Below are 16,226 nucleotides of genomic sequence, written 5' to 3' on the forward strand. Positions count from 1 at the left end.
AGGTGGATTAAGAGAATAATAAAATATTACAACACCCTGTGTCTTTATTTCATTAAAGTACTTTATAATAATGTGTGTGTGTTTTATTAACCATTTCGTACTATTGGATTAATAATGGATAGGTGTCATAATTGACGCCTCTCCATTATTAACCTGGCTTAATGTCACCTTACAATAGCAAGGTGACATTAACCCTTCATTACCCCATATCCCACCGCTACACGGGAGTGGGAAGAGAGTGGCCAAGTGCCAGAATAGGCGCATCTTCCAGATGTGCCTTTTCTGGGGTGGCTGGGGGCAGATGTTTGTAGCCGGGGTGGGGGGGCAATAACGATGGACCCTCTCTAGGCTATTAATATCTGCCCTCAGTCACTGGCTTTACCACTCTGGTGGAGAAAATTGCACGGGAGCCCACGCCAATTTTTTCCGCTATTTAACCCTTTAATTTAATAGCTAGAGCGCACAAATTTTGCACATACACACTACTAACATTAGTAGTGTGGAATATGCAAAAAAAAGGGGGATATGAGATGGTTTACTGTATGTAAACCATGTCTCATATCCTGTCGGGTTTGGGAAGGAGATAGCAAAAGCCGGCAATTGAATTACCGGCTTTTATGATATCTAGCGCTGTGTGAAATATAAATATATATATATGTATGTGTGTCTCACTGATATATATATATATACATATTCTATGTGTAGACATTTATTCTACCGATTCTATTCTATTCTGTCAGTGTGATATTTTACTGTACACCTCGCTGAATTACCGGCTTTTGTAGAGAACACCGGTGCGTATTTCTCGCAAGTCACACGCATGGTCCGTGTGTAATCCGTATTTTTCTCGCCCCCATAGACTTTCATTGGTGATTTTTTTTTTTTGCGCAATATGGTGACAAACGCAGCGTGCTGCGATTTTTTACGGCCGTACAAGACCGTATAATACGGATCAGTAAAATACGGCAGATAGGAGCTGGGCCATAGATAATCATTGTACCGTATGCAATCCGTATTTTCTGCACCTCTCATACGTCTGTAAAATTCGCTAGTGTGACGCCGGCCTCACACTGTTGGAAAAACAAATGCTGTATTGCAGCATGTTCACAGTGTTTGTCATTTTGTAATTTTTTTTCTGGGGGGAGGGGGGTAGAGCGGATTACATTTGTGCTTTATCTACAGTATTCACCCAAAAAACACTGGCAAAAAGGATTTCAAAAACTTTTGTTGTGTTCTTGCAACTTTTCTCATTACTTTCTATGTGGAAAAAACTCTGAATAAACGACACGCTGCAGATTTCACAAACTCTGCAGTTCTCTATTTCAGTCAGGAAAATAAAAAACGCGAGTGTGCAGGAGATTTCTGGAATCTTATAGCTTTTGCTGATACTAGAAAAAGAAGCTTTGAATTTTCATTAAAAAAAAGTGCTGGTATCGGCTTGTTAGACTAGGAATCCTTTCCTTACCTTTTTAAGGTGAATCTGTCAGCGGATTTTTCAAATGTAATATGATGTAGGGGCATAGAGCTTGATTCCAGTGATGGGCCACTTACTAGGCTGTGATTTGGTGTTTCAGTACAATCCGTAGGATATTGTCACTACAGAACTAGGTCTGTCTTGTGTCTCATAGACAACTGCACTGTTTAACCCCGATTTTGCTCAGGAAATTTCTGCAAGAAATCCTGAACGTGTGCACATAGCCTTACACCACCAACACGATCATGACCGGGGCCATGGGTTATTTCAAGGTCCTTTCATGCAGCAAGGAGTCATCCCCCTGAGGAAGTGGTCCTGTGTGGCCACGAAACGCGCGTTGGGGCTTCTCCCCACCAGTCTCCCCACCCGGTCTTGGCTCTTGGTAGGTGTAAGCACTTTTTTCATCTGTCTATTTAGGGGTTTTTTCCACTGGGTCCCCATTAGGACGTTTGTGCCTGGTTCTATGGGTGCTATTATGCACCTATTGTGCTTTTCCTGCTTTTTATATCCCCAATTGAGGGGGCTAATATAGTGACTTACTTAATGGGCTTTATACCGGTATTACATCTGGGGAGTGTGGTTTATGGGGGCGCATATCAGCATTTTTCGGGCACTCACTCTGTGTTTTAGCCATTTATTACTTATATTTGTAATGTATTTATGTATTACTATTTATAAAAATAAAGTTTGTTTCAATAAATCATTGCTCTGTATTTTCCTCCTTGTGCTTATGGCTTAGTGGAGCTGATTTGGTGAGTTGGGGCTCCATTCAGGCGTGCCTGGTCCGCCAGACCCCGTTGTATACTCACACGATGTATGTGGGATTTTTGTTTTCATTATTTTCTGTGTTTTTCACAGCTTTCCCATTTTCAGACATGGACTTCCGTGCACGTGACTGCACTTGGCGAGCACAGATTAGTGATGTTTGTCTCGATAATGCTGACGGGGTGGTTGAGGGACCCTCTAAGGAGCTGCAGGAAGTTGTGTACCGCTTTAAGGAACTGTTGCGTAAGAGAACTCGGACATGGTGGAACCATGAGTTCCTGGATATGTATATTAATAAGGATCTGATTCCACGGGGGCTCCGAATTCAGGTGTTCCCGTCATTTCCGATTTTGGATGACAAGTTCAAAAATGATTGGGAGGCACTGACCAATACCTGCTCCAGGGGGTTCATGGTCCTGCTGAAACAGTTGAACCATGAATCTTTGGAATCAATTGAAAAAGAAATTGATGATTTGCAGATCTGCCTGCAGAGTAAGATGACTGGCGATGCATTGAAAAAATTCAATGAAGAAATGGATGCCGACTTACAAATGTGGGCTCATGATATTCAAATAACAAAGGCTAAGAAGTTTAACCGGGATATTCAGGACAAACAACAGTCCAGGGTGTATAGATGGCGGAATCCATGGGGGGCGGTCTCGCCCCAGGTCCAGAAATACGTCATATTCCCGGTCTAGATCCACCTCAGTACTTTCAGGCAGATCCAACCATGATGATGATGTAAGGCCTGGCACCTCCCAATCTGAACAGATCCCAGTATCCGAGTCTGATGATAGAAGGATGACTACCAGACAACATGCCAGGAGCAGGGGAGCTGGGGGTACCATGGCCCGCGGTAGCCGTCAGGGAGGTCTCCAGGTATTAAATTTGTCTACACATATACTCACTGAGTCTCAGTTGGATGTTCTTAGTAGGGGTCTAACCTTCTCTCCAACAAACTCATTTGATTATTTCACAGCCCTAAAGGATCTGCATCTCTTCTCCCGCAAATTGATCTTGAAAAAACTGCACACAAGGGATGCCACATCACAATCCATGAGTGCAGTGGAGGCACAGGCACTTCGGGATCTAGAGGATTTGTTGGAGGAACAGGAGTGCCCAAATGTAAGTAGTTTTCCGTCCTCCATTTTGCCCAGATCCACAAGGTTCCCCTCCTTGTCTTTAAGTCCGGCAATTGAAATATTCACTAAATTAGTTGGTGAGGATTTTAAAAAACTATCCACTAGACGGACTTTTGACAATCTAACCGCTAAACAGCGTCGTGCCATTGAGCAGCTCCAATCATTGCGGGACGTTGTTTTCAAACCGGCGGACAAGGGGGGGAACATTGTGGTCTGGCCAAATGATAAATACGAACGAGAGGCATTTCGCCAGCTTCGAAATCCTGATACCTATGCCAGGCTGTCTTTTAATCCAATGGCCACTTATTTGCGGGAGTTGGAGCAGATCCTTTGTGGGGCCCTTGAAGGAGGTATTATTACAAAGAAGGTCTTTGATGGTTTGATGGTTCGTTCCCCTAGAACTCCGACCTTTTATTTGTTACCTAAAATCCACAAGGATGCCCTCAGCCCCCCGGGACGTCCGATTGTGTCTGGAATTGGTGGGCTGTGTGACCATACATGTCAATTTATTGACTTTTATTTGAAACCTCTGGTCCAAACATTGCCCTCCCATATTCGTGACACCACTGACGTCCTGGCGCGGGTTGATGGCATCCTTGTGGATAAGACAACCCTCCTCGTTACTGCAGACGTGGAGGGTTTATATACTTGTATAGAACATTCGCGTGGTATAGAGGCGGTTCGCTTCTTCCTCGGGGCCTCCGATCTGGACGGCCCTCTATGTGGCTTAATCCTCGAGCTGCTCGACTTTGCCCTCAAGCACAATTTTTTTGTTTTCAAAGATGTCTTTTATTTACAGAAGCGCGGCACGGCCATGGGCGCGGCCTGTGCGCCCTCGTACGCTAATCTCTTCCTGGGACACTGGGAGAGATTCCTATTTGGCGACGAGGGCACACTGGCCGCCTCCCATGTGCTGTGCTGGTATCGCTTCATTGATGACATCCTGTTTTTGTGGGATGGGACTGTCCAGCAGCTCGGTGATTTTATGGATACATTAAATGATAACATCTGGAATATTAGACTTACGTATACCCACAGTGATGTTGCGGTCGATTTCCTGGACGTCCGCCTGGAGGTCGACTCACATCGGCGTATCCAGGCGGACGTCTTCAGGAAATCGACTTCCGTTAACTCACTGCTGCACGCATCATCGGCGCATGATCCATCCACTGTGAGGGCCGTCCCGATCGGACAGTTCCTGAGGATGCGGCGAATCTGCTCCTCAGAGTCTAGGTTCGAGGCACAAGCCTCCGATCTACGTGATCGCTTTCTGGCCCGGGGGTATAGCCGGCGATCCATTAAGCACGGATACGACCGAGCCAGAAGAACCCCACGTGAGACTCTCTTACATTCACATGGCCGGCGTTCTGGTGGGGATGGGGCGGGTACTATTCGTTTCATCTCCACTTACAACCATGAATGGAGAGCCATGCGCTCCATCCTCGCTAGACACTGGCCAGTTTTGAGAGCTGAGCCCTCCCTGGCGGCTTCCCTTGGTTCATCTCCCCAGATGACCTCCAGAAGGTGCAAAAATTTGAGTGACTTGTTGGTACGCAGCCATTACGTCCCCGCCCCGAGTAATCCATTTGGTACAAGGGGTCCCAATTTGGGGTGTTTCCCCTGCGGTCACTGTCTTGCCTGCGCCAATGTCCTTCGATGCTCAAATTTCACGTCTGCTGATGGAAGAAAAGAATTTGACATTAGGGAGCGGATCTCGTGTAGTACAACTAACGTGATCTATTATGCGACGTGCCCGTGTCCTATGATCTATATTATTGGACTTACCACACGGGAATTGAGAGTCCGTGTTCGTGAGCATGTGCGGGACATTAGTGCGGCCAAGACAGTGATCGATATTTCAGATCTCAAACCAATTCCACGTCATTTTCTGTTAAATCATAAATGTAATGCAAATTTATTGAAAGTGAGGGGAATTGATGCTTTACATTTGGGTATTCGGGGTGGGGACAACAAAAAGCTGCTTGCCCAAAAAGAAACAAGGTGGATAGTGCGACTTGGCACTATGTCACCAGTGGGCCTTAATGAGACTCTTAGTTTTGCCCCTTACTTATGAGTTGGTTCCATTCCCCCCCCCCCCCCCCCCCCGCTCCACTGCTCTGGGGCATGTGCCTGGTACGGTTCCTTGCCCTGCAGTTTCTTTGTAATTGTTAATCTATTATTATGGTCCCTCCCGCCTTGGGTGTCCTCATCCCCGCTATCTGGTGGTGGTCTTGGTTTTAATATTTTTATGTTTTTCTGTAATTTTAAATTTTTGTTTTGTTCACATTATTAGTGAGATTCATGGACCCGATACTGCATGATGCACCTTGGAAATGTACTTCTGGCTTCAATGATACAACTACTATGGACACCATCCTAGTTGGGCTAAAGTGGATTCACCAGGGTATCTGCACAAAGACGAGACAGGAAATCAGTACCTTCATGGACATGTATGTGATAGATGGAGATTGGTCTCACGGATCCGACACACAGAAAATGGACATTTTTATAATTTAATTTATCCTGTGCATCGGACCGTAATGAGTGCAGTTTTTATCTGGTGGATTCCTTAAACCATTTGTGTGATGGATATTGACAGCGCTTCGCATTGGTGTCCTTATAATAATTCCTCCACTTACACATTGTTTGTTATGGTGGCCGTGCGCATCGCGCTGCGGCCCGCCTCGTCCTGGTGTGGATCGGCGTCTCCTGGCCCTGTGGGCACGCTCCGGGTACCTTTTGTGCCCTGCGCGTGCGCACTCGACCTGACGCTTTGATCCACTGCTAGGACCTGCCGGGCGCAGTGCGCATGCGCCGACAGCGCTACTTTCATTGGCCGCCGGTCATCATGTGACCGGGGCCATGGGTTATTTCAAGGTCCTTTCATGCAGCAAGGAGTCATCCCCCTGAGGAAGTGGTCCTGTGTGGCCACGAAACGCGCGTTGGGGCTTCTCCCCACCAGTCTCCCCACCCGGTCTTGGCTCTTGGTAGGTGTAAGCACTTTTTTCATCTGTCTATTTAGGGTTTTTTTCCACTGGGTCCCCATTAGGACGTTTGTGCCTGGTTCTATGGGTTCTATTATGCACCTATTGTGCTTTTCCTGCTTTTTATATCCCCAATTGAGGGGGCTAATATAGTGACTTACTTAATGGGCTTTATACCGGTATTACATCTGGGGAGTGTGGTTTATGGGGGCGCATATCAGCATTTTTCGGGCACTCACTCTGTGTTTTAGCCATTTATTACTTATATTTGTAATGTATTTATCTATTACTATTTATAAAAATAAAGTTTGTTTCAATAAATCATTGCTCTGTATTTTCCTCCTTGTGCTTATGGCTTAGTGGAGCTGATTTGGTGAGTTGGGGCTCCATTCAGGCGTGCCTGGTCCGCCAGACCCCGTTGTATACTCACACGATGTATGTGGGATTTTTGTTTTCACGATCATCAAAAGGAAGTACCGGGCCAGAACTAGAGGGTCTGCAGATGAAGGCTTCACAGAAGAAGAGGCATCTGGTAACATAGGAAGTAGGGAGCTGGAGCCGTGGCCCTGGAACTGAACAAGGTGAGTAACTGTCCATATGGATCCCATATGCCGGCCAGGGCGGAAGGCTGCTGACTGCGGCTTGTGGGCTAACGGACTCGCGATGTCCATACGTTACAAGGGCAACTATTCATTTGAATGGCATCATGGCATCATGTAATAGTAAATTTCTCCTGCTGTGGTCACTGCTGGGAAAATGAGCATCAGATACAAGCATTATTGTATTATTTCATCAGGGGTCAAAGGGCAATGCTAATACTAAAGGGTTTTCTGTGATAAGATACCTCATATCCCTAGCCAAAAACATCTCAAGCATTCTTCCAGCCTGCATATTATTATTATTATTATTATTATGTTATATAGCCCCATTGATCCCATGGTGCTGTACATGAGAAGGGGTTACATACAAGTTACAGATATCACTTACAGTAAGCAAACTAACAATGACAGACTGATACAGAGGGGCGAGGACCCTGCCCTTGTGGGCTTACATTCTACAGGCATATGACACTATTCATTATTATCTATATTATGTCACATCATTTTATATATTTCTTCTAATGGCCACTAACACATGAGACATGAATGTTTAGTGAGATCTGCGTGCTCCTAGAAAAGGAGATACTGAACCACAAAAAGGGTTTGTGAGATCACGGACTGTGGCCCTAATTTTACACCCACTCAACTTGTTACCTATTAACAATGTGGTTGATTGAATGTGGAGATTATGCACAAGTCACTCAGAACAATTACCATTCCTCCAGTATAGCTGGTTAATGATATGTAGGACGGCCACCTACATCTCCCTGTGCCATAAGTCTACTGTAATAGTAAGTTGGTAATTGGTGATGACCGTGCGTGCTCGGATATCGTGTTATCGGACTTGTGCTCGAGTAACATGTTCGAGTCCCCAAGTCTGAATGATTCGTGGCTGTCTGGTAGACAGCTCAACACATGCGGGGATTGCCTAACAGCCTCGGGGACTCGAACATATTACTCAAGCACGCCTGAGCATGCTCCGATAGCACCCCGAGCATGCTCTGATACCACCCCAAGCATGCTCTGATAGCACCCCGAGCATGCTCTGATACCACCCCAAGCATGCTCTGATAGCACCCTGAGCATGCTCTGATAGCACCCCGAGCATGCTCTGATAGCACCCTGAGCATGCTCTGATAGCACCCCGAGCATGCTCTGATAGCACCCCGAGCATTCTCTGATAGCACCCGAGCATGCTCTGATAGCACCCTGAGCATGCTCTGATATCACCCGAGCATGCTCTGTTAGCACCCGAGCATGCTCTGATAGCACCCCGAGCATGCTCTGATAGCACCCCGAGCATGCTCTGATAGCACCCCAAGCATGCTCTGATAGCACCCCGAGCATGCTCTGATAGCACCCCGAGCATGCTCTGATAGCACCCCAAGCATGCTCTGATAGCACCCTGAGCATGCTCTGATAGCACCCCGAGCATGCTCTGATAGCACCCTGAGCATGCTCTGTTAGCACCCGAGCATGCTCTGATAGCACCCTGAGCATGCTCTGATATCACCCGAGCATGCTGTGTTAGCACCCGAGCATGCTCTGATAGCACCCCGAGCATGCTCTGATAGCACCCCGAGCATGCTCTGATAGCACCCCGAGCATTCTCTGATAGCACCCGAGCATGCTCTGTTAGCACCCCGAGCATGCTCTGATAGCACCCCGAGCATGTTCTGATAGCACCCCGAGCATGCGTGCATAACACGATATTCGAGCATGCTCGCTCAGAACTATTTGTAATAGATCAGGAATTGTGGAGTCATGTAGTCATCAAGGTCGGAAAAAAATGTTTGTCTAGTTCATGAGAAAAATGAAGCACACCCTCTGGGAATTCTATGATTTTACCTATCAAGACTTAAAGGGGTTTTCCCACAAACAAATTAATTTTAAAGTTTATTTTAATCAATAGATCTTGGAATAATAATAATAATTTCTACAATTGGATGTGTTGAAATAAAATGTTCCTGTTCTGAGATAATCTTAAAAGGCTATGTGCACACGTCTGGAATTGCTGTGGAAATTTCTGCCGCAATTCCGCAACTGTGCCGTGGGTAAAACGCATGCGGAATTGGCATGCTTTTTCCCGCTAAACACTAGCCTTTTACAAACGTAATTAGCTTGCAGAATGCTAGCGTTTTCCAAGCGATCTGTTTGCCTAACGGACTGTGGCCCTAATTTTACACCCACTCAACTTGTTACCTATTAACAATGTGGTTGATTGGATGTGGAGATAGGCAAACAGTGCCTGTTTGCCTATGCCTATGCAGCATCCATAGTAAAAAGATAGAATGTTAAAAATAATAAAAAAAAAAATCGTGATATTTTCACCTTCCGGCATCCACTGCAGCCTTCCCGCTCCTCGTGATGCTCCTGGCAGCTTCCGTTCCCAATAATGCATTGCGGCAATGACCCCAGAGTAGCATCACGCGAGACCGCTACGTCATCACAGGTCATTGCTGCGAGGTATTACTGGGAACGGAAGCATCGCGAGGAGCGAGAAGGCTGCCAGGGACGCTGGAAGGTGAGAATATCACAATTTTTTTTTTTTTAATGGTATATGGTTCCCAGGGCCTGGAGGATAGTCTCCTCTCCTCCACCGTGGGTACCAACTGCACATGATCCGCTTAATTCCCGCATGGTGGGCATAGCTGCGGAAAGTAAGCGGCTCAATGCATTCCTATGTGTGCAGAGTCCCCGCAATTCCGCACAAAGAGTGAACATACTGCGTTTTTTTCCAGAATGCGATTACGACGCGGAAAATAAACGCAGCATGTGCACAAAAATTGCGGATTGCATTCTAATAATAGGATGCTTAATGTATGCGTTTTTTTCGTGTTTTTATTGCGAAAAAATGCGAAAAATCCTAAACATGTGGACACAGCCTTAAATGGGAAAGGTGTTTTCTTAGTTAAGAAACATTTTTTTTATAGTCAACTCTCTGCTGGACACCTAATTAACGAATTATAGACTTACCTGTGGTTGACTTCTGGTTAATTAGAACCTTTCTAGTCTAAACTTTTGCTTTGTTCCTAAGGCTTTTATTGGGGTGTACTCATCTTTGTGACATGGTCTCGAATTCATTTAAGATAATTTTCTTGCAAAATAAGTCTTGTTTGCAACCAATAACGCATATTTGTATATTTTGTAGTATGGCAATCCCATAGAAAATATTGATTCTGAAAAAGAAAATAAAGGTTTTCTGACAAATCTCTTGGGGTGTATACACTGTATATATAGCTACATGAGGCATTGTATTATATGCTTTATCTTTGGAAAACACTAGCACTTGCTTCTATTTCTTCTCTATAATCAGTCAGTCGTCCGGTCTTAGGTCCTCCATTTTGACTACTTGTGCTGTGTAGGTGGCCACTGAATATTCCTGACTATATTTTCTTTTGTTTCAGACTTGCAAATGGCCGCACAATGTGTAACCAAAGTGGAACTGAGCATTTCCTGTGACAATCTCCTAGATAAAGATGTTGGCTCCAAATCCGATCCATTATGTGTCCTCCTCATGAACACAAGTGGCCAGCAATGGTTTGAGGTACGGTACTTTTATAATAAAACATATCAGATACATAATATTACTTTAAAGGGTTATTGCCAATATAGATTATAACTTACTATCAGATCTGGAACCCAGGAGCTTAAATCTCCAGATCCCCATCTTGAATGGATCATGGATGTGCATTCACAACCTCTCTATGTGACTGCCGGAGAAGGCCGAATACAGTCCTCGGTTATTTCTGATAGTCCCATAGTTGATGAATGAAGCCGAGGTTGAACACATGCACTTCTGCTCTATTCACAATGGGGCTCTGAAGGGCTCGGTTCCTGGGTTTGGGATGGAAATAAACCTTTCGTATTTTTGGAGTAATATGGGGCTTAGTTTGGTAATATAGGTAGTATAAGAGACATTAATTGATCTCTGTAGTCCTTAGGTGTATTCTGGATGCATACCAGTAAGTGCCTCATTGGCTTGAGAAAAAAGTTTCTGGGACACAAATAAGTATCACTACAGCCTAACATTGGTTATATATAAAAAAATGACCGCAACTACCTCTGCACTTGAGGCCAGTCTCACACGTCCAGATAATTCCAGTACCGGAAAAATCGGTACCGGAGTTATCCGTGTCCATGTGTCCGTGTGCTCACGTGGCACATCAGTGTGGCACACGTGCGGTAGCCGTGTGCCGCCCGTGTGCCGACTGGGTACCACACGGACCGTGCAGGAGACAGCGCTAGAGATAAGCGCTGTCCCCTGCATCTGGTGCTAAAGCCGGAATTCATTCCTTCTTCCTAGCAGTGTTAGCTGGAGAGAAGGAATGAAAAATCATTGTTTTTTAATTTTTTTGTGTTTAAAATAAAGATCCTTGTCACCACCCCCCTCCCACCCCCTGTGCGCCCGCCCGCTGGAAATAAAATACTCACCCGGCTCCCTCGATGCTTCCTCTCAGCGCCGCAGCTTCTTCCTGTATGAGCGGTCACGTGGTACCGCTCATTACAGTGATGAATATGCGGCTCCACCCCTATGGGAGGTGGAGCCGCATAATCATCACTGTAATGAGCGGCACCACGTGACTGCTCATACAGGACAAGCTGCGGCGCTGAGAGGAAGCATCGTGGGAGCCGGGTGAGTATTTTATTTCCAGCGGGCGGGCGCACAGGGGGTGGGAGGGGGGAGGTGACAAGGATCTTTATTTTAAACACAAAAAAAAACAACAAACAATGATTTTTCATTCCTTCTCTCCAGCGAACGCTGCTGAGAAGAAGGAATGAATTCCGGCTTCAACACCAGATGCAGGGGGCAGCGCTTACTGTAGTGCTGTCTCCTGCACGGCACATGGACAGCATCCGTGTGCGGTACGTGTTTTACACGGATCCATTGACTTTAATGGGTCCATGTGATACGTGCGCTCCCACGAACACTGACATGTCTCCGTGTTTTTCAAATGGACACACGGTCCATGAAAACACGCTGACATGTGCAGAGACACATTGATTTTAATGTGTCTACGTGAGTCAGTGTCTCCGGTACGTGAGAAAACTGTCACCACACGTACCGGAGCCACTGACGTGTGAAACAGGCCTGAGACAGACCCTTGTAACCAAATTTTAGTGGTAAAAATGTAATTTATTCTTAGTCCCAAGTTTTTAATTTTTGTAAGGGCTAATAGGATCATTTTTTACAACAAACTGAGGTCCATTTTTTTCCTGAGTCCGCCAATACCCTACATGTAATCGGGAAATATTTTTCAGGCACAGAGCAAAGTCCAGAAGTCAAGGAGCGCCAGATTTTACTGTTATGGTTTGCAGGTGCCATGACTCACTGGGAGAGCCCCTGAGCTGCCAGAGCGACAGATCCTCCAATAAGTGACCTCATTTTTTAAACTACACCTCTCAATGAATTCATCTAGGGGTGCAGTGACCATAATGACACCACAGATGTGTCACAGAATTTTATACCATTGGGCAGTGAAGTAAAAATAACTACATTTTTACCACCAAAATTTTGTGTTAGCCCCAGATTTTAAATTTTCACAAAAGAAGTTTTTAAAAATGGCACCAAAATGTGTCCCACAATTTCTACTGAACGTGTCAATATCCCATATGCGTGTCCTGATCCAGGTCGGGGTATGCTTCTTGCTTCTCTTTCCCTGGCCTGGTCACGGAGGGGTTAACCTTTCCTGCCTCTCTTTGGTTCTTGGGTGTCTATTTATTGGTGCTATTTCTGGTTGCCTGTGTCAGTGATAGTTCATGCTTTCAGGCTAGAGCAGCTGACCCGTATACCCTGGTGATCCTTCTGCCTCTGACTTCCCGTATTTGTGTGAGACCCGTTCCCTATCCCTGACTTAGTCTTCGTCTGGTGGTTTTCTTAACAGTGTATGACTCGGCCTGATCTCGGTACCCTGCCTCTTGCTTTCCGTCTCTGATACCTCATTCCCTGGCCAGCTCTGACTTCTGGCTTGTACCCCGACTCCATCTTACGTCTCTCATTTTGGATCTGACTTCTGGCTTGTCTCTGACTTCGTTCATTGCTGCTACCTCTGGTACTTCTGCTCCTGACAGTTTCTGACTCTGCTCGTCTGACCACTCTCTCGTTGCCTGTGACACCTGTGCGGCTGTTCAGTGTTGCTACGCTGTGAGTGTGCAACCTCTCTTCCATCACCAGCACCCCTGGTGGAGGTTGCGCTAAACTGCACTGCACAGTACTGAGACTCGGGAGGAACGGAGCACTATTTGTCTCCTGGAGTACAGATTTTCCTACAACAGTTTGCGGACTCCATATACAGAGCCCCTAATTGTTAGAAGAGCAGAATCCCCCCTCAAGTAACCCCATTTGGGAAATTATACCCCTTTGGGAATTTATCTACAGGTGTAGTGACGATTGACTCCATGGGTATTTTCTAGAAACAATTATAATAAAGGTATAAATAACTATAAGGGACTAACAGAACGTATAACTAGAAAAAAACATATATATCTGCTGGGAATCAAAATTTACCTTGGTGAACATATATCCCCTTAAAACAAAGAATTTTATTATAAATATTTAAAAATACACCAACCAGTGCTTTTTGGCAAAAAAATGCCTAAAAATGACAAAGACCAAGGTCTAGCGCAAACCCTGCAATTGCCTATTCTGTCACCTGCCTGGCTGTGGAGGTTGGCACCCTAATAGCGATTTTTTGGCGCCCCCACTCACCGTGGACTACCCCTCACTGCCCTAAATCACCCTACTACTGCAGGTGTGAAAACAATATTGCATAAGAACAGAGATGAAGAAAGCAAAAAAATGGTCAAAAAACCCCCCCAAAAAATTAATATAATGAAATTAGCAAAAAGAGGCAGAAACAGGATAATTGCTATGACCTTTTCGGAATCCGACCCCTTTCATAAGTAAATTGCTAAATACTATTGATTTGCAATGGGTATGCTGCCAGATATGCCACATGAAAAAATTCTACAGCATCAATCACTGTAGCCTATACCACACATACTAATATCCTGCAGACTGTCTGGCTGACTATATCATAGATACAACAGTCAAAATGTTTGCTAACAGCTGCATTTATTACCATAGAAAGCCCATATAGATGCACTGAGCCAAATAGTAGAATCTCTCAGTGGTATAAGCAAAATTGCGTGTTATTTATCATGATATACTGTACCTCGCCTCAAAACTTCAGCATAAATAGCTGCAACTTGTACCAAATATATTTATATCCCATAGACTGTCTGGCTAAATAGCCACAGATGCATCAGTCTAAAGGTTGCCCCTATATAGGGCTAATAGCTACAGTTATTATCATACAAAGCCCATATAGATACACTGAGCCAACCTGTAGAATTTATCAATGGTACAAGCAGAGTAGCGTGTTACTTATCATGATATACTGTGCCTCGCCTCAACGCGTTTCCCCGTGGTTCGGGTCATCAGGAGGCCCGTCAGAGGGTTATCAGATGCCATAGATGAGTAGCATAGCCAGTGGCTTGGACGGGTGGAATTAAATACCCCCGCTCATACAGATGCTCCAATCAGCGCTGCCACCAATAATGATGGCCAGAAAAAAACCTGAGTGATGAACTATTTACCTGCCACATCCCAATGAATAAATATATATACACAATACCTCTCCGGCGTGGATATAGAGCTACTACGCAGGTGCGGAAGTATTATTAGTGTCACTAGCGTAGCTTCTGCCGGGTGCTTTGCCAGTACGCATGCGCATAGATATACACTGCTTCGTTGCTTCTGCGTTCCATTACAGCTTGCGGTCCACGTAACCGCGCATGACTGGAAGTGCTCCAAGCTCACCCAGTAATCCAGGTACCGAGAACAGATCATTGATGTGCAAGGTACCGGACCTTAACGCCCGGGAATGGTCCTACGTATGCACACAGTGATCCTGCTAATGGACAAGGTCACAGATATACAAAGTACCGGAACGCCAGATTAAACTGAGCTAACCGGACCATTAATATTAAAGCAAAAAAAAGGATACACAGCATAGTTTTGTAAGGTAAACTTATTCTCATGTACCTATAAATAACCTTTTTGTTATTATTATTTAGATGCATACAGGCATGCATTATAACGTACTGGCTTATATGATCATGGAAAAGGCAAGATATACCTAAAAAAACAGATATAGCGTCCAAATGGAGACATAAAAATATCTTGATAAACATTACATACAATGTGGGACATGTACAAACATGCTTAAAACATGCTGCTTTAACAATGAACCCATTAACCTCCACATACCTTAAGGCCCTAGACCCCAAAAGAACCCACTATAAACAGACAGACAGAGAAAGGAAACTGTTAAATAAAACTGTTAAATAAAACACGCATATGAGAGATATTCATTAAGGCCCTTTGGGGACAGAGGCTGCAGTCTATACATCCATTCTGTTTCTTTACGTTGGATAGCTTTATCCAAATCACCCCCTCTTATTTTTGGTTTAATTCTCTCCACCATATTGAAGGTGATTTCTTTCAGATTTCCCCCATGCACTTCATTCATATGCCGAGCTACCGGGGTGTCCCTCTTGTTTCTTATATCACCCACGTGCTCACCCACCCTTACTCTCAATTCTCTGATCGCTTTACCGATATAGTCTTTCGGGCAGGTGCACGTGGCCTTATACACTACCCCAGTAGATTTACAGTTTCCAAAATCTCTAATCTGATATTCCCTGCCATTTGCCGCACTGCAGAAGGTTTTGCATTGCGTCATCAATGGACACCTAGAACAATTCCCACACCTAAAGAAACCGTTCGGTTTAGTACCTCAATCCTCTTCCTCTTTTTTAGATCGGGGCTCAACAGGGGGGTACGACCTCAGGAGGAGAGCCATGTAGGGCAGGGGGAGATCATTAACCTTTCATCCTATGTGTTATCAAGGGAAGATTATTCCCTTTTGGGGACAGGTTTGAACTTTGTCCCTACGGGTGCATATGACTGTTTTAGATGGGTGAAGGATTTAAATCTATTCGGACATAACCTGAAATGGAAACTGTTTTTTCAGCAGAATGATATTGAAAATTGCAGAAGGTTGGGTGTATCGGAGGAGGACATCGAGAGTTGGCGTGCACTGACAGAATTACTGAATGAGAATCACCAGATACGGGGAAGGGGTCCCTTCACAGATTTAAAGAATAGGAGTACCAGTATGCCACCCATAAATGATGTTACTAGCGTTGACATCTTTATGAAGCTAGTCGAGGCTGATCTATCTAAGATTAAAAGGGA

The 16,226-nt window shown here is 44.9% G+C and overlaps 1 protein-coding gene across 2 annotated transcripts in view; it reads left to right on the forward strand.

The window, feature by feature from the left end:
• The window catches only part of CPNE3 (copine 3), a 106,799-nt gene that overhangs the window by 31,553 nt on the left and 59,020 nt on the right, over positions 1-16,226 (forward strand). The window contains exons 1-2 of one of the 2 annotated variants that reach the window (XM_077270781.1): positions 6,926-6,946; positions 10,372-10,511. In XM_077270781.1, coding sequence (XP_077126896.1) covers positions 10,380-10,511 — 132 coding nt within the window. In that variant the 5' untranslated portion in view covers positions 6,926-6,946; positions 10,372-10,379. Of the gene's footprint in view, positions 1-6,925; positions 6,947-10,371; positions 10,512-16,226 lie in introns of those variants that run through there. The other variant, XM_077270780.1, reaches the window with a different exon arrangement.

Source organism: Ranitomeya variabilis, chromosome 6 (assembly GCF_051348905.1).
Source record: "Ranitomeya variabilis isolate aRanVar5 chromosome 6, aRanVar5.hap1, whole genome shotgun sequence".
Lineage (NCBI taxonomy): Eukaryota > Metazoa > Chordata > Amphibia > Anura > Dendrobatidae > Ranitomeya > Ranitomeya variabilis.